The 19,346-nt window shown below is 37.2% G+C and overlaps 1 protein-coding gene and 1 long non-coding RNA gene across 4 annotated transcripts; one reads left to right on the forward strand and one right to left on the reverse strand.

The window, feature by feature from the left end:
• Nucleotides 1–6,616: 6,616 nt before the first annotated feature.
• Nucleotides 6,617–8,971, reverse strand: LOC120474276 (uncharacterized). 2 transcript variants are annotated; one of them, XR_016168365.1, is made up of 3 exons: nt 8,419–8,971; nt 8,271–8,354; nt 6,617–7,435 (listed from the first exon to the last, which is right to left on the reverse strand). It is a non-coding gene; the product is annotated as an uncharacterized LOC120474276 (long non-coding RNA). The 2 variants fall into 2 exon arrangements; XR_016168364.1 differs by having other exon boundaries at nt 8,271–8,339; nt 8,419–8,963.
• Nucleotides 8,972–9,104: 133 nt separating this feature from the next.
• pik3ip1 (phosphoinositide-3-kinase interacting protein 1) lies at nt 9,105–18,873 on the forward strand. Of its 2 annotated transcripts, none has more exons than XM_039659554.2 (6): nt 9,105–9,524; nt 9,840–9,953; nt 10,347–10,463; nt 12,766–12,960; nt 13,053–13,131; nt 17,479–18,873. In XM_039659554.2, the coding sequence occupies exons 1-6, from the start codon at nt 9,455–9,457 to the stop codon at nt 17,693–17,695; spliced, it is 792 nt and encodes a 263-aa protein (XP_039515488.2). In that variant the 5' UTR covers nt 9,105–9,454; the 3' UTR covers nt 17,696–18,873. The 2 variants fall into 2 exon arrangements, with proteins under 2 accessions (XP_039515488.2, XP_039515487.2); XM_039659553.2 differs by having other exon boundaries at nt 9,228–9,524; nt 10,344–10,463.
• Nucleotides 18,874–19,346: the final 473 nt, after the last annotated feature.

Consider the following 19,346-nt stretch of genomic DNA (forward strand, 5'->3'; position numbering starts at 1 on the left):
TAGTGCCTGCTTTATGCCACATTAGAGGCTCGTCTCCCAGGTTAAGTGTCCATTTTCTGCCCTCAGCATACGGCTAGTTGACGATTCATGTCTGGAATATGTACTCAGTTGCTGTGCAACACGCCTGCGTGTCACAGGACAGTGTTAGGACGCAGCTGGGTATCCCAGTAGCCATCAGGGGAACAGATGGTCTGATTTTACAGCGAACACTGAAGAGATTCATTAGCCGCGTTTCCACTGCCGGGCCAGGGCCGGGCCGTGCTAGTGCGTGCCAGGGCCAGTCGCGTTTCCACTGTCACTTCCGGGGCTTGATCGGGGCTTCCTCAGGGCCAACGGCCAGGATTTCTGGCCCGTCGAATACCTTGGGCCAGAGGGGGCCAGCTCGGGCTAGAGGCGTGCTCAAGGTAAAAGGCGGAGTTTATCGGTGTTATGGAAGGTTATGATCTAAAGCAAGATGCACAGGGGTGTCCATGTTTAACCGATTAACCGTTTAAAATTGCATAACATTTTAATTTGAACTGTATGCCAAAATCTGCGCAAAAATATATAGGCTAGCCTACATATCGACGAATTTTCAGATATTTGTTTGATTTTTTTGCCCCTTAAACATTTAAAATATTTGACAAATTAATATAAAAAAATATATATATTTTACTGGTTTTCTGAGGCCAAATTAGAACCTGGAAATGATATTTTCCCCGCAGTGCTGAATGAGAAGAGGCGTAACCGCAGCCTACAGAAAGGGGATTTAGCTATAGGTGATTTATAGGCTATAATAAATGTGTCAGATAATAAAATAATATAAAATAACGAGGCATTAATTGTTTATTAATAAACTATTGTTTTCTAAATGATTTTCGGCTAAAATATCTCCATCTCCGGATGCACTTTTAGAGAGAAATTAATTAGCTACATAGTCGGAAGATATTGGCTTTCGATTCGAATTTGTTCGTTTTAAATTGGACATTTAAAGCTTTATAACCCCTGTAGACTAAAGCTTTAAATGTCCAATTTAAAACGAACAAATTCGAATGCGGTGCTGTTTCAGATCGCGCTTCAGTTCACGGAGATCATGAAGCGCGCCTTGATTAATTGTTAAAGCACAACGTTTTCTTGTTATTGTGAGTTTACGCAAATAAATGTATTTGCGAATAATGTATTATTATTTTCTGTATGACCAGAAATGAAAGAGTATTTTAAGTTGTTTCCACTGAAAGTAATGCAATGAAACTGCAAGTGTTCACATGGGCGTCTCGCAGCCATCAGTGCGTGCTCCACACACACTGGATATGCGTCAAAAATATTGTGTTTATTTGTGCTCTATCTTTTTTTGGATAAAGGCGTCTTCTACATATGCAGCCTAATAAAATGTTACAATAGCCTAATGATGATGATGGTTATTATTAGTATTATTATTATTATTATTTGCAGACACAGAGTTTTTGTGAAATGGACGTTTTGCTTATTTTCAATTGGCAATTTCAGTTTGAAGGGTGATGGAAATGGGGCTTTAACTGCTCCGTAGCCTACTTGCTGCGTTTTATTTCTATAAATTAATTTCGTTTCAAATGGGGTCCAATAAGTTATTAAAGGTGTTAAAAAATTAACTCTGTATCTCGAGGTTGCGGCGCGCACACTATGCACCGAATATTAACCGATGGGCCTCGGTTAACGGTTAATGAATAACTTGAAAACGTGCCCGCAGCCCTACTTGTTATATCGCGCAAAAAATCGCTGCTTGAAATGGAGAATCGCCTGTAAGGCCTACTGGTCTCGGGACACTATTGGGCAGGTGAGTTAATATACATGCTATCTTCCTAATTTAAAAAATAAATTCATTCATAATACCCGCTGAAATGGGTTGGGTTTTATGACGTTTGATCCAGAAAGGCGTGTTAGAGGTGGGGTCTGGGGCAGCGCTGTGGGGCTACTGGCCCGGCAGTGGAAACGCAAGCCCGGTGCTTGAGGCCCGAGGCCACTAGCTCGGCTCGGCTCGCTGTTAGCTCTGGCCCGGCCCTAGCCCGGCAGTGGAAACGCGGCTACTCTCTTATATGAGTGCTTTTATTGTATTGTAAATGACGTACAGTATTGATTATTTTAGAGTCTAGAGGAAAATCAGGTGGATTTCTTGGAGGGGCCATTTTAAAATGTTTGTGTTAAAGCCTTTGTTTTGTAATTTAAGAAAATATCCATTTTATAATATAAATGGAATGGAAAATATCCATTTTATAGACCATTTTGCAAGATGTAAACAACACTGGTCCAGAAGCACTTCCTGTTTCCATTTTTTAACACTACATAAAAGCTGGGATAAAAATACAACCAACAGAACATATAAAACTGAATCAAAAAGTTAAACAAACATCTTTAAGATTGTTTCTTTACATGTGAAATAAAGAAAACAGGTACAAACTGAAACAGGAAGTGTTTCTGGACCAGTGTTGTTAACATCTTGCAAAATGCAAGATGTAAACAACACTGGTCCAGACTTAAGTACTAAAATGTTTTTCAAAAATTCTACTATCTATAGTATAATTTTTGAAAAACATTTTAATGCTTAAGTTTTGTAGGATATGTTTTTTCCTCCACTTTAGCCATTAAAAAAAAAAACAAGAGCTCATCATTTCTGTTTTCTTATCAATTTCGTGTATTTTATAATAGGGTTGTTTAATGTGGGATGTCTCTATGTGCGAATGAATTATATGGAAGTCTTTTCACAGGACTCAACAGCTAGAGGAATCTGTTTGTCTGGGCTTTTTCCACTCATTATCTGCCGTCTTTGCCAAACAAACCCACGTTTCCCTTCCTGTTTAACCTTACATGGAGCAGCAGCATTGAACAAAGAAATGATGCTGGTTTAGTCATTTATTTTAATCATTGCAATTTGATGTTCATGAAGCTTTGGACAGAACATGAATAATGCTCATGAATTATGAATCATGTTTGTCCCTAGTTCTAAGCAGGATGATGTTTATGATCATGTTTATTCACTGTACTCTTTATGACTATGCGTGTGTGCTGTATTCTGAAAGCTTTCAAAATGTGTTCACTTTCTTTTTTTTTTCTTTTTTTTAAAGAAAACCAGTCAAACAGGAGTTCATAACAGGTTGATTTCCCAGTTTAAACATGAGTGATGGCTGGGCGTCAAAAATGACAAAGACATAATCAACAAACTTTAAAACAGAAACACTGTAGTTATTGAATCTCTCTCACACTCTTCTGTTAGGGTGCACAACTCCCCCCAAAAGCTGCCAACCTGGCTCCAATTTTACTTTGGAAACTTTGTGTAATTACTTTGGAAAATAAAAGTGGGTCAGTTAACCGGTACCATGGAAAGGAAGTAAACTCTGGTCTAATTAAATCTGATTGTGTGCTTCAATGCTTCAAAATGCCATGAAAACCTTGACATAATTTCCAAGGTTTCATAAATTCTGGTCTGATACAAGAAGACAAGATGTACTTAGAGTTTAAAGGGGTAGTTCACCCAAAAATAAAAAATTCTGACAGTAATTACTCACCCTCATGTTGTTCCAACCCTGTAAGACTTTCCTTCATCTTCGAAACACAAATTAAGATATTTTTGATTAAATCTGAGAGTTGGATCACTCCTCCATAGGCTTCTAAGGGATTGAAACTTGCCAGCCCAGAAAAGTGTTTAAAGACTACTGTGCAGAACTATTGAAAACAGACAGCTGAATTTATTATAGTTAAAGGGAATGCACTTAAAACAATGGAAAAGGCCAGAGTTGTCCAGAATGTAACAAAAAGAGCATGACTATGAACTAAACAGGTGTGTATATGCGTGTCTTTCATCTATTCTGAGAGGTCAGCTGCATAGCTTACACCGATTGTGTCATAACTGATCAACACTGTTGTCATCCTTTTAATAGTGTCTCCTCGAGGGACCCTCTGTTTTCTTGTAATAGGGGCGCTTCGCTCATTAATGGTCCCTGATCTCCTAATGAAGTTCTGTTCTCAGATTTATTTAACAAGGATGGATGATGTGAAAGAATTGATGGTGCTGTAATGATGAATTTTTATGCAGGTTTTGGCCTATAATTCTTTGCAAACCCATGTTGAGTGAAAGCTCATTCTGGCACAGCTTTCGTAAAAAAAAAAGAAAAAAAAGATGCTATGACTTTTTCAAATTGTAATTTGCCACGCAAAGCAAATGTCTGAAAGACGTCTGGTTGTGTAAAACATTATAATATTCATAGATGGTCTCACTCACCTAAACGATTATTAGGAGCACCTGTTCAATTCCTGTTCAATTAATTAATGCAATTATCTAATCAACCAATCACATGGCAGTTGCTTCAACGCATTTAGGCGTGTGGTCCTGGTCAAGACAATCTCCTGAACTCCAAACTGAATGTCAGAATGGGAAAGAAAGGCTATTTAAGCAATTTTGAGCGTGGCATGGTTGTTGGTGCCAGACGTCTGAATATTTCACAATCTGCTCAGTTACTGGGTTTTTCACGCACAACCATTTCTAGGGTTTACAAAGAATGGTGTGAAAAGGGGAAAAAAATCCAGAATGGGGCAGTCCTGTGGGCGAAAACGCCTTGTTGATGCTAGAGGTCAGAGGAGAATGGGTCGACTGGTTCAAGCTGATAGAAGAGCAACTTTGACTGAAATAACCACTCGTTACAACCGAGGTATGCAGCAAAGCATTTGTGAAGCCACAACACGCACAACCTTGAGCCAGATGGGCTACAACAGCAGAAGATCCCACTGGGTACCACTCACCTCCACTACAAATAGGAAAAAGAGGCTACAATTTGAAAGAGCTCACCAAAAATGTTTGTAAAAATGCTGCCTGGTCTGATAAATCTCGATTTCTGTTGTTACATTCAGATGGTAGATTCAGAATTTGCCGTAAACACAATGAGAACATGGATCCATCATGCCTTGTTACCACTGTGCAGGCTGGAGGTGGTGGTGTAATGGTGTTGGACATGTTTTCTTGGCACACTTTAGGCCCCTTAGTGCCAATTGGGCATCGTTTAAATGACACGGCCTACCTGAGCATTGTTTCTGACTATGTCCATATATCCTCTGATGGCTATTTCCAGCAGGATAATGCACCATGTCACAAAGCTCGAATCATTTCAAATTGGTTTCTTGAACGTGACAATGAATTCACTGTACTAAAATGTATATAATTACTTACAAAAAAATATTACTTATCATAATAGTAGTAAATGTATTATAATTTATTATACAGTATACAATAATAGAAATACTAGATTTTGATACATTATAAAAAAACAAATTTGTAAGAAAATATTGTATTAAAATATAATTTGAATATGTGTATGTGATATCATTTGAAATTATAATTCAATTATTATATATTATTTATTATTAAATTATTTTATGTATTATAGCCTATAAAAGTCTTCATAATTCATAAACAAGTGTGTGGCTTTATCTTTCCCAAACCAACCCTCCCATGGCTTTAGTTCTGACTCACAACACGCATGGATCCACACCTACTGACATGTTTTTGGATTGTGGGGGAAACCTATGGAATTAATTTTGAGCCAATAAAAATGAACGTAACTTTTCAAGAAACGAATGAAAATATAAATTGAAACTGAATAAAATATCTTTGAAACTGAAAAAGAATGAACCGCAAGCAATTTTTTTGACTTTGTTTTTAATAGACTACATGTTTTGCTAACTATTCCTCATATTTCGTTTACTGATCTACACTTACAAATACGCTTCCAGAGTTTTCATTTACTCTTCTGAAGTTTTCGTTTACACTCCCTGAGTTTGCGTTCGCTGTTCTGACACAAATCTCTCGTGGGGGCGGGGCTAGTAGAAGTGTATTCTCATTGGCTACTGAGCTTTTGATTGACAGCTTCTTGACCTGGAAGTGAAGACGTCAGAGTTGTGTTTACACGTGTGGATGTGAGCGTCTGTAAGCGCAGCTTTCTATTTAATTTTAGTAATATTAAGTTATGTTTGTTTTTTAATTTTATCTGTATTTACCTTCTGCTGCGATTACTTTGTCAACAGAAGCTTTTAGGTTCACAAGAGATCAGTCTATTCAGGTGTAATTGTACATCAAAGTACGCCCACTGTATGTAACTACTTAAAATATTTTGTCCAATGTTTTAGGAGAATATTTGTTTATTCTTGATGATTCGTTTGCATGTTAGGCTCTGAATAGGTTGTGCTATTACAATATAAAGAGAATAGCCTACTAGTATACGTGTGTTATATATTCAGCAGTCAAGAAAGTTTCACTTCAACCAGGTAATCAAGGTTGGCAACCATGGCCATCAAATTTCTCATTGTTACCATATGCATTTACACCATCAAATGATCATGTATGATCACTTAAATAAGAGGAATTTAAACTATATGAAAATTACAATCGTGGGTTGCTGTCAGATGATACAGACCTCAAAGGGCATTTCATTACATATTTCACACAAAGAATATTTTTGTTGGTATTTTTTTAATCATGCTGATAATTTTATTTATTTCATTTTGTTAATATTATTTTCTAACCTTTAAAATGGTAAATATATTTGAACAATCATCAACAGGTTCAATTATGACTTATAAAATCAGTTAAATGAATTTAAATAAAAAAATCTAATAAATTTATTCATTCTTTATTGTCACTACAGCATATACACAAGTACCAAAGTGAAAGTCTTGGATGCAGTTATGACAGGAAAGACCAGAATCCACAAAACATTAACTGCATACTATACATGTAATGCACAGTATTCTCATAATATAGATAATAAAATGTATAATCTCACAAAGATTTTTAATGAAATAATACATCTCTGTGAGTCCACATAACACAAGTGGATTTTACCCATGTATGGCAGTTGGTCGGAAATGATTTTTAATAGTTAAAACAGTTTACATTATTAGTATTTTTTTTTTATTCTATTGTTTCACTTCAGAATTGATTCATCCACTGAGGTCACATGGACATCACGGTCACTGTGTGTGGTTTTTAAAGCATCTTTAGGACTTGCAGAGATGGATTACTTTCCTTAAAATCTTAATTCGTATTTATCTGTAGAAAGAAAGTAAAATGCATCTGGGACAGCATGAGGGTGAGTAAAATAAGTGAGAATTTTATTTTTGGATGAACTATTCCATTCATATGCTGTTGGTATGCTAATCAATGATCAGCAGAGACTAATAAGAATAAACTGCAACCTCTTGTGTACTGTGTTTGTTTTAATCTAGAGCTCCAAAGAAATTAAAATATTTGTTATTTTATAATATTAAAATAAAATACAACAGGTGTCTGAAGATAAGGATCCCAGTCATTCAAAGGTGATATGTCTGAACAAAGTAACATTATTGTCTGATGGAGACAGCTGATCTCTGGTATTATCACTCCATCCTCTGTGTCAGCATCAGAATTTTGTTTGTGGAAAAGTTGCTCAAATCCCTGGAAAATGAGAAAGGAAATATATTATAATCTAACAATACAAACTGCTTTGAACTCCCACATGCAGTAACCATTTGCAGACTTAAAATAATTATTTCAAACAAATTATATAAATGTTTTAAGGGATTTTACAGTACCAAATGTTTACTCACACACCATTTATCATCTGTAATACTATTGTATAACCAGTAGATGGCTCTATAGCCCAATAAACATTTATCCATGGCTGTGTAGCGTCTACTCCCTAGTTGCTGGATTTTTTCAGTCATAATTACTTGCATGTATTAGGTTTTGAATTTGGATATATATATATATATATATATATATATATATATATATATATAAATTATTAAAGACTATTAAAAATTCAACATTTTTCTCCAAAATGTTTTTTTTTTTAACATAATTATTACTAAAATATGGATACAGAAAAAGCATTTTGTTGCCTTTTGCAGAATAAATATTGCGCCCAGGGTTATACTTGGGAACAAATGAGTGTTTACATATTATGAATGGAGACGTGGAAAATGGTCAAGTACTCTCTCTCTTCTTTTAAAAACTCTGCATCACAAATTAATCAGCAATTGGCTTTACATTGCCAAAGTTGAACCGGGCAGTGATTGACAGGGCTCTGGTCCAATGGCATCGGTCATTGTCTGATACAGTACATTTTGTACTGTAGGCTACAGATACTGTACAGTACTCTAGCACAATGTTGTTTGGGGTGGCAGAGGGGAAATATGATCTAATTGAAGCAAATATGATCTAATCGAAGACTGTAACCGTATGTAACGTTAGATAAACAAGACATGTAATGATTGGGCTAACAACTTACCAATTAAATCAAGACAACACTGCTGTATAATGTTATGGGCTCTCACTGAGCTCTAATATGCCTCTCCACCTGAAAAAGCAAGAACTGTATTATAATTAGTATTAGTTTAGTATTAATTAATAAAAAAAATAAAAACAATCAGACTTACCACGAGTAGCCTATGCTATCCAGTATTCTGATATCGACGATGACAAATTATATCATTTGTCTGTACTATTCCTTCTATAAGAAATCATATCAACAATATAGTGTAGCAGTAAATAAATAAAGAAATAAACTTAATATCACCTAAATGAAATAGAAAGCTACGCTTACAGACGCTCACATCCAAACGTGTAAACACAACACTCACTGACGTCTTCACTTCCAGGTCAAGAAGCTGTCAATCAAAAACTCAGTAGCCAATGAGAATAGACTTCTACTAGCCCCGCCCCCACGAGAGATTTGTGTCAGAACAGCGAACGCAAACTCAGGGAGTGTAAACGAAAACTTCAGAAGCGTAAATGAAAACTCTGGAAGCGCATTTGTAAGTGTAGATCAGTAAACGAAATATGAGGAATAGTTAGCAAAACATGTAGTGTATTAAAAACAAAGTCAAAAAAAATGCTTGCGGTTCATTCTTTTTCAGTTTCAAAGATATTTTATTCAGTTTCAATTTATATTTTCATTCGTTTCTTGAAAAGTTACGTATATTTTTATTGGCTCAAAATTAATTCGATAGAAACCGGAGTAAACCCACGCAGACACAGGGAGAACATGCAAACTCCACACAAAAAGTGCTGCTGCTACTGAGCCGCTGTGTGTGTGTACGTGTAAATAATTAATGATAAATTAATAGAAATATATATTTTTAATAACCATTAGTAAAACATGCGTTTGGTTTTATAAAATACACAAACACGATCGATTGTCTGCTGGAAGATTCTGATCCATGTATCATATAAGCTGCTGTTTCTAGGACCCGGAGGAGGCGGACACACTGCAAAGGGAGTTTCAGCGTTCAGTCCATTCAGGCTGTTTACCAGTTCAGAGCCCAAAACAACAGCACGACTGCAGTGTGTTTGTTTGGAGAGCAGTGTGGCTCTATTCACCACAGGCTCTTCGATTAAAACGGAGCGGTTTTGTGCCGACTCGTCGAGAATAAAAAGTGTTCTTGTTGTTAATAACATCGACGAATAGAAAAAATGTTTCGACTGCTTTACTTTGTGCTACTGCTGAACTATGGTTTGGTGAGCTGCTTGTCTGTTGTTGAAGGTAAGATTTCAATTAGCTTGCAATAGCTTTCTAAAAAATAAAATAACTAAAGCTTATTTGAAGTAATTTAAAAAAAGCAAATTATGCTTGAGGGTATATTCATTTTCCTCACCATTTTGCATTTTACACGTTATCAGTCCATCTAAGTTAATCATAATGCATTGTTTTTTTTTATTGTAAAAGTATGATTGTTTAGTATATTAAATGATGAATTTGCTGTAATTTAAACATGAAAAATTATCAAATTTATTCTAATTTGAACTGATTTAAAACCAATCATCCAAATCGCATGAATTTCATTTATTTTCCCCACAGATTGTATAGTGTTTAATGGCGAGAAGTACAGGGGAATGCAACAGAAGACATCCTCGGGGAATATATGCCTCAACTGGAGGAGTCTAAACCTGAAGTTCACAGACTCACAGACGGGTAACTGTTTTTACGTTTCTTCATCTATTTGTGCATTTTTACTGTACAATACCCCAAAACATTATATTTGAGGAAATCAAGCTATGTAAGAAATGTACATTAATGCATTTACAATCAGACAAATGCAAACTGTCAATGTTGCTGATTATACATTTTGTAAATTATGGTTATTTATGAAGAGGGCATGCTGCCCAGATGATATTATGAGCCCTAACTCAAAAAAGCTGTGCAATCACAATTGCCTTATACCCAGAAGAGGGCAAGTCTGGGACACACTCACTACAACTCAAAAACACATACTCACACAAACATAGAAATGTTTTGAGAGAAAAATAAAGTTTAGTATTAAACTCATATAAAAGGTTTTAATTGTTGTTTTCTTCTTTTCAGAAGATGTTGGGAATCACAATTTCTGTCGTAACCCAGATGGTTCAGAGAAGCCTTGGTGCTACGTCTCTGGGTCCAGTGGAGAAACCAGAAAAGAAGCATGTGATATTAAGATATGCCAAGGTAGCCATTTTCTCTCTAAAAAATCATTTCTCACATACTCTCTCTCTCTAAATCATAGCAGCACTTATAAATTCATAAAAATTTAGTTTCAATTCTTGACATTTAAATTAAACCTTTTTCTTGAAAATAAGCTCACAAATAACTTGGTGTATTTGAAAAAAAAAAACAAAAAAACTGCTGCACAAAATTAGATTATGATTTATATCACTTGCCAGAGTCTCTTTCTCTGGCATTTCACAACTGGGTCTTACTCTGTTTCTACAATCTCAAACTTCTAGTCTTACTTTCTTCCTAGAATCTAGAGGAAACTGATTTAAAAATATTTACGTAGTGCAAAAATGTGCAATCTTACTTTTTCTGGGAAAAACAACACTACAGCTGAAGTTACTTTTATTTTGCTGTGAATCATTTTTCGATAAGCCAGGCCAGATGTCTTTTATTTGGTTCATTAACAAACAAAAACAACAATATGGCAGTGTGTTGTTTCCTCCTTTAAAGAAAATATCTTATTGAGACCACTAGGCCAGCTGGTCAGTTTTAATCCACACTGATGCAGTTTCCTAGAATTATCTTTTGACTTAACATGCTGCAAGGACAGAAAAAGTTAAACAATAACATGAGTCTAGACTCATCATCAGCCTTCAGGCTTCTTCAGTTGGGACAGGCAATGTAACAAACAATAAAACTTGTTCTGCTGCTGAAGGTCTACTTTAGGCCTCGCCCTCTGTGATTCCAATTGGCCCAGAGGAACATGCTCACCATGGCGACAGATACTGATTGGCTAGCTGAGCTGTGACCTCATGTTCTTTAACTGTTGGAGTGTGTAAACAACTTTTTTAGAGTAGAGGGTGGTGGAAAAAATCCAGAGGGCTGGACCACAGCAACTCAGGCACATGATAATGTTCTCAGCCGGCCCGTGAGTTCTTCCTTTGAGACCTTCGGAATACATCACGTCCAACTGATGTCCTATTTAAATAAAAATAGCCAAACTTTATCTCATTACACATGCTTCAAAAAGAAAAGAAAAAAAATGCAAAGTGGCCTAGTATTCGCCTGGTGTGTTATATCTGTGTTCTGTTAATTGCATTCTGACTCAACTCTTAACATAATAAGCAATTATAATGAGTGTTTGTGTTTACATACTGCAGAAGAGCAATTTTTTGGGACAAAATCTTTTGTTTTTTTAGTTGTTTTAAAGCTGGCATGAAATGAAATTTCACCCTATTTTCAAAAATGCATGTTATTGATCTTATTGTGAATGATTCATCCATTTGTATATTTTATTTTAAAGGAAAAATTTGACCTTATAATTTCCAAAATCAAACTTTGCTCTTCACTTTGGTGGCTTACTCCATTTAGTCCGTTTACATCCTGCCCCTTTAGACAATCATTTTATGCGGCAGTCCTGTGGGCGAAAATGCCTTGTTGATTGCTAGAGGTCAGAGGAGAACTGATTCAAGCTGATGGAAGAGCAACTTTGACTGAAATAACCATTCGTTACAATAGAGCATTTGTGAAGCCACAACACGCACAACCTGTACAACCAGGGGAATTCTAATTGGCTCTCTATGTTTTTATCGTTAATCAGCTGGAAAAAACAGTTCTGATATTGATTCCAACAATATCATTTCTCTGTGCTGTTATAATTAGTTCTTGAACTCTGCTATTCTGAGAACGATTTTTATCGTTATTGTTCATATCATTATATTGTTAATAAAAACTATATCTTTATCGTTATCTTAATAGTTATCGTCTTTGGTGTGAAAGGGCTTTTTTTTTTTTTTTTATATAATCCATTTCTTTCGGATGTACACTGCAATAGACCATTTTGCAAGATGTAAACAAAACTGGTCCAGAAGCACTTTCTGTTTCAGTTTTTTAACACAACATAAAAGCTGGGATAAAATACAACCAACAGAACATTTAAAACTGAATCAAAAAGATAAACAAACATCTTTAAGATTTTTTCTTTACATGTGAAATAAAGAAAACGGTTACAAACTGAAACAGGAAGTGTTTCTGGACCAGTGTTGTTTACATCTTGCAAAATGGTCTATATGCAGTGAAAGATCTGTTCTTGCCTATGTTTCATTGTAACACTACATATTTGTAAAAAAAAACAGAGGACACAATTGTCCGTTGAGAGCACTCAATCCCAGACCACAGTAAAACTGTTAGTACAATGGTTTGATGCCACTGGGCTTGTTAATTGATGGGAGTGCTAAGATGACTTGCATTAGCAGTGCAGATTGAGAAAGAAACAGAAAAACACTCATATCTGGTTCATTCTGTCACCCCACAGACCAAAACTCCACAGAATCTACGCCTCCAGAAGTGTCTGTCCCCACTCAGGGACTCACCCCAAGGATGGTGGAGACCTTTGAACCCGTAAACTCCTTCCCCTCACAGGTGGAGGGTGCAGCGGTGCAGCCCGTGAAGGGAGTGCGCCAGCTGGCCAGGAGTGAACCTAAGAAGAAAAAAGATCTCGGGACTCTTGGTAGGTCTTAGGATTAGATGATTAATACCTCAAACTAAATCGGAAAACCAAGATGTTCATGCTAATATTGATTATCTTTCCTGCCTTGGCAGGTTATGTTCTCGCCGTCTTCATGATGGCCATTATCATCCTACTTGGAGGTGGAATCACGATGGGATACTTCTACAAACGGTCAGTATAACCTGAAACACAGTGTGCACTAAAAGTCCACATGAAATCAAAATGTTTTTTGGCTTTTAGTATATAAAGAGTTCAGATGCAAAAGCCTCTAAATGCCATTTGAAATTTTCTTCCAGAATGATCATTTTTATCAAGCTTGTATATTTAAGTCCAGTGATTTCACTTAAATGGCGATGATAATTACCTATTAATTGTTATTTAAGTGAAATTACTGAACTTAAATATACAAGCTTGATAAAAATCATCATTAAAGAAGAAAATTTCAAATGGCATTTAGAGGCTTTTGCATCTGAACTCTTCATATGTTCGCCTAACTGTTATCTATTAGATAGGGCGCTCCAAAAAACAATGACAAAATTTGCATTTAGAAAATCAAAGCATTCAAAACCTACAGTCTCTCACTTTTGCCAATATGGATCAATGATTTTGATGACATCACTCTTCACTTCAGCTTCTCTGCATATTTTCCGTCCAATCAAATGCTCTCTAGAATCTAAAGCATTCCTCCCCCTACATTATAAATAGACGCTAAAGCTGTGGCACATACTGCACTATAGGGGAGAGGGAACGATTCAGACAGTGTAAATATACATTCCATTGGGGCGAATGAAGTCTGGTTTCACGTTAGTATCGCATGAACCGCCTCAGTGCGCACACAGCCTGCTCCAGTCCATAGACACTATAGCACAGAGCGGATCATATGTACGAGTCGGCATATACCAGAAAACGTATTGAACCCCTTTGAATTCTGCACAGAATGCTATATTTTAGCATATAGGATAGCTATAGGGATAGGGAGGAGATGCAGAGAAACCGCTCTGGCCGAGCTGTGATATAAACTAACCGCTATTGGCTATTTTAAAAAAAGGAGGTGCTGTTCGATATGTCCCGTGCTGTCTTCCTGTTTCAGTGGACATTATATCAACTTATACCATGGTCTGGGTGAATACTCGATTCTGATTGGCTGCAGGGTGTCCGTTAAAAAGTGATAGAGGACACCTAGTAAAGTAGTTCTGGTGAAACTGCCTGTTTACCATTCGAAATTAATAAATAAGTGTGCTGCCTACAACGGCTGTGAGTAACCATAGCAACAGGCAGTCACATGCTCTATCATCTAACGTTAGATATTATAGCCTAATACAACAATGAGCGACTTCGTGCTATTTCTTTTAACATTTATGGAGAATATGGCAACTTTGACGACTGGTATGCTGCTGAAGAAAGAAAAAATGTAAATAAAACGGAGAAAATTACACCGCTGCTGCTCCGCTCCATTGAACTCTATTGGTAACGACGTAACTTGCAACCATAGTTGGATAACGATGCTTTCGGGAAACGCACCCCTGAATGAAGCTGAATCAAGCTGTCCAGACAACCAAGGCAGGAGAAGGCTGAACGTTACAGCGCTTCAAGCCTAAGGAACCTGAGGCAAATGACCCTCTCTTTGATCTGATTAATTTATTGCCCTCTATAACGTTAAGCGCAAATCGCTGGAGCTCAGAGATAATTGTTTTTTTATTGTTGTTTGATTAATTGTTTTATGTGTAATAAATAAAAAAAACTATTCCTACCTTTGTGTTTCATGAAAAAAAAAATGCATTTGTGAACCTGAAGGGATACGAGCTAAGCGGACTATAGGCTAAATATCTCCGGTTGCTAAATAAACAGTCAGGCAAGGCAAGTTATTATTTGTAAAAACTAGATTTAGCCTAATTAAAATATAAACTAATGTTTTAAAAATGTTTTATTTGGCAAGTGACCATGGTAAAAGCGGGTTAATGCCCTCCGAGGTGTCCATTGTCAGGTTTTAATGGACTTCGGCGGAGGCAAGAAGTCCTCCGCTGCGCGTCGGCCGGTTTACGCCTCGCCGTCGTCCATTAAAACCTGACAATGGACACCTCGTCGGGCATTAACCCTTACATATGCTGCACGTGTCAAGGCACTTGAGTGTGTGCCTTTAAGAACAGAGAATAGACAATATATATTATCAAAGGGGAAGGTCAAAAGACAAAATCGGCGGCTCTTTCTCTCATACTTAATATACTTCATGTAGAATTCATAATAATTGTAGTTTCTCTTTGCTGGAGAGCATAGTTGCTTGGGATAGAGTTTGATTTGACAGTTTTTGAGATGTTTGTTGGTTTTGATCTAGCTCAAAGGTGCTGGCTGTAGAACAGAGATAAATTATGTCATTGGGTTTGTTACATGCTTTCATGGGAATAAAATGCCATGGGTCAGAAAGGCAAGGTATTACCTGGAAACACATACCATGGTCTTCTAACATCAGTGTCGGTATCCCTTTAATGCCATTAGACACATGAGAGAGAGATAATGAGTAGTGAGTGCATGTAGATATTGGAGGCATCTTGACTGTCTATATTTAGGGGGTTGTTTAGATATTTAGCAGTGGGTGTTGAGGATCTAAAACTTGAGTATATTCTCCTCTCTGTTTTGTAAGGAGCTTGGATTACCCAATAGCCTTAGGCAGCATGTGCTCGTGCGTCAGCTGATTATGTGTGCTTGTCATCATATTTCTAGCTTAATTGGCTCAGTATTAATAAGCAGAGGCAGGTTGTTGAGATGAGATAAGGGTTTAGGGACAATGTCACCTACAGGAAATATGTTATGATGTAACAGCACATGGATCTCAAAACTGTCATCATTTACTCACCCTCAAGGTGTTCCAACCTGTATTAATTTCTATCTTCTACTGAACACAAAATAATATATTTTGAAGAATATGGGTAACCAGTCGATGGGAAAAAAATACAATGGAAGTCAGTTGGGTCCATCAACTGTTTGGTTACATACTGACATTCTTCACAATAACTTATTTTGTATTTAGCAGCTGAAAGAAATTCATACAGGTTTGGAAAATCAGTAAATGATGACATCATTTTCATTTTTGGGGGAACTATCCCTTTAAGAAGATGAAGATGGTAGCAATCAGTTCAGTTGTGATAAAGCAGAGTTCATTTCAGACGCAGTGTTGGGGAAGTGTAGGAGGATTGCATAACATGCCGCAGGCCTGCCGTGCACAGAGAGAGATGGAGTAAAAGGAAGGATAGACAGGAGTGTGTCCAGTGATATGACGCTTCTCCAGCATTCAGCTCTCATGATCTCGTCCTCTTCTAGGAATTGGAATGTGATCATTGGGATCCGTCTCTTGCTTGTCAGCCAATGAGGAATTATACCTCTCTCTCTCTCTCTCTCTCTCTCTCTCTCTCTCTCTCTCTCTCTCTCTCTCTCTCTCTACAGTTGCACATTTATAACTTGACGCTAAAAATAGGCGATATTGGAGACCAATCACTCCTTCTGTCCAGGAGTGCGTGCGTCACTGTTAAATATTACAGAAATGTATAATTTTAGACATGGAAATAATCTTCAAAATATTCCGAGAAAATGAAGCGGAACCACTGCAGAATAAGTCATTCAGTCATTTAGTCAAAAAGAAAAACAGGCTCTTAATGATTCATTCGAATAGAACAGTTTACACAGGATGAACATTTGAGCATTACTGCACAAATGGCAAAAATACTTGCGGTAATTAGCCGTTTGTTGTTTTAAATAACATTTTTTATTTTTAAAGAATTCATTTTCGCTGGTGGTCTCTGACTTTTAGACCCCATTCTATACGGTTGTCAGTCCTGTTTTTGAGTTACGTTTTGGTTTCGTTCACACAAACGCATTCGATAACCAAACTACTTTTTTCAGGACTCACAACCGCATTCTTGGAAAATTCGCAAATGAATTTTGAATGAAATAACTAGTTGTCTGTCACGTCATACAGTGGGAGAAAGCCACTCTGCTGAGGGTTTTCGTGTGTGGTTTCATGTTTGGTAACTTCCAGCGAGGGAGATATGAGCTGTGTCATCTGAAGGTTTTAGATCCAGTCACTGTTTTCCACCAGATTGGTTTCCATCAGTTTTGTGTTATATCATATGCGTGACTCAAATGCCGAATCATGTACGCTGCAAAGGAGTGCAACTGTTTAAGGTGTCCGACTAGCACGATTATGTAGAAGCTGCTGTCAGTTAATGAAGATTGGATGGATAAACTTGCAGCTCATTTGGATTCTGTTGTGATAAGAGTTTGCAGTTGCATCTTTGATATCACTTTGGTCACTCTGGTTACCAGTAAGACAATACGGGCTAGTCTCTCTTTGCACGTTCATACAGACAGTAAATTGCTGTCTGTAAACGGGACATTTTGAGACTCGCACCGGCAGAGTGTGAACGTAACCTTATTTGATCAGTTGACGAGTGGATAAACTCTAGATTGCATATACATTTGTGTGTGGCAATGGTTGAAGTAAAATGCTTGTTTTTAATCCCGTAGGGGTCGTGACCTCAAGAAACAGCACGAGCAACGGGTTTACGAGCGTGAGATGCATCGCATCACTCTTCCTCTCTCTGCCTTCGCCAATCCCACCTGCGAGCTGGTGGACGAGAACACCATCGTCATCACGGCTGAGGCGAACAACCTCACCCCCACTCAGGAGCCCGCAGACGGGGCCGACCCTCTCATGGGGACAGCGGGGACCCCTGGTGCCTGATGGAGGAACAGGATGAGTGCCTCGATGCACTGCAGAATCTCAAAGGACAAAACTCCACGTCCACCTCCCTCTGCCTGTCGTCTCTTTTCTCTTTACCTTGCCTTTACAGCACGGTTTCACGGTTAGGGTTGGGCACGTGCCCCGAGAGAGCGGTGGAAAGATTTTTTGGGATCCCAGACTGTGTCCTTATTTCCTCAACGAAGCTGTTGGGGAAAGTAGGACATGTGGGGATACATTGGAAATGGTGAAATGGTGGTTTTGTATAAATATGCATGTCAGGGATTCACCTGGAGAAAAAATTGCAAGAACATTTTGTGCAGATCATCACAGGGCATGAATAATCCCTGCTTGTTAAAACTCCAATGAGAGGGCGACTGCTCTGTGTCCTCTTGGGAAGTGGCGGTGGATCAGATTATCTGATGTTTTGGTGTTTTGAAAGAGAAGACAATCCATTCTAATCTTCTGTCTTGCCTTTTTCTTTGATTTTGTCCCTAAATGCTGTTGTGGTGGAGTTGAAACTGAAATTGTAAATGTGTAACAATCTGTTGCGCCACAGCTGGGCTGTTCACTCTATAGGGAGCTTTGGTTCACAGTTAGAGCTAATTGACTTCATTGCATTTGATGGCTCTTTCCCAGAAATTCATATTGAATAGGCAGATCATGTTGCCTGGGACACTAGAGCTAAGCCCGGTGAAGGTTTTGACTAAATGAAGAGGAAAGCTTTCCAGAGATCTTCCCTTGGTAAATTACATTTGAATGTATTATTGCTTCTGTGGCCAAAATCTGACAACGAGCAAGTGAGTGCTCTCATAGCAAACCAATCAGAATGGGTCTGATTTGTGGTCTGGTTACATTTTTCATCATATCAATGCTCATATCATGTTCCTGACCATACAGATGAGCTGAAATAAGACAATGGGCAAAAGCTGAGAATGGGATCGCATAAGAGTATGATATTCCATTAAGGCAATAGAATTCAAAGACTGAAAGAGAGTGCAAGATGACGATTAAAATAATATAGGGATTTTGCAGAGATTGTAGTTTATGAAATGGGACTTTATGTATACATTTGTTTTTCCATGGTTTATTAGACTGTACAACTGTTTAAAGTTCCAGAAAATATTGTATTTTTATTTTTGGCAGTTTTTTTCCTGCTGTGAAATAAATGTTTGAAATTATATTGTCATACTTCTTTTTGGACATGATCTTGTAATAGTTTACACATTCATGGCTTATTCTATGTATCACTTGTAGGAGTAGAGGACTTGCATACTTGCAAAGAAGACATTTGGCAGATTTATGTAGAAGTGAAATAAATTAAGAAAGTGAAATAGAAAAGTTATAGAAGTTTGAGTTTACGAAAATGTACAATGTAATAAATGTAATTATTCATATTTTATTTAAAATATATATTTTCAAAACCTGGGCCACTCTAAAACTTCAAAAAATAAAAACTTAAAGCCAAAAATCTGAACAAGTTATGTTTCAAAATTTAGGTTGATATCTCAAATAATGAGCTTTCAGTGAGATTTTGTTTTTGGCGTAGTACCAAACTTTTTCACCAGATAACAACCAGACTCCATTACTGCCCATATAAGGGCGCTCCATTTCCATATGCATTTTGAGTGATATGAACCATTATTTCCACAAT

This window comes from Pimephales promelas, chromosome 4 (assembly GCF_988280905.1).
Source record: "Pimephales promelas chromosome 4, fPimPro1.hap1.1, whole genome shotgun sequence".
In the NCBI taxonomy this organism is placed as follows: Eukaryota; Metazoa; Chordata; class Actinopteri; order Cypriniformes; family Leuciscidae; genus Pimephales; species Pimephales promelas.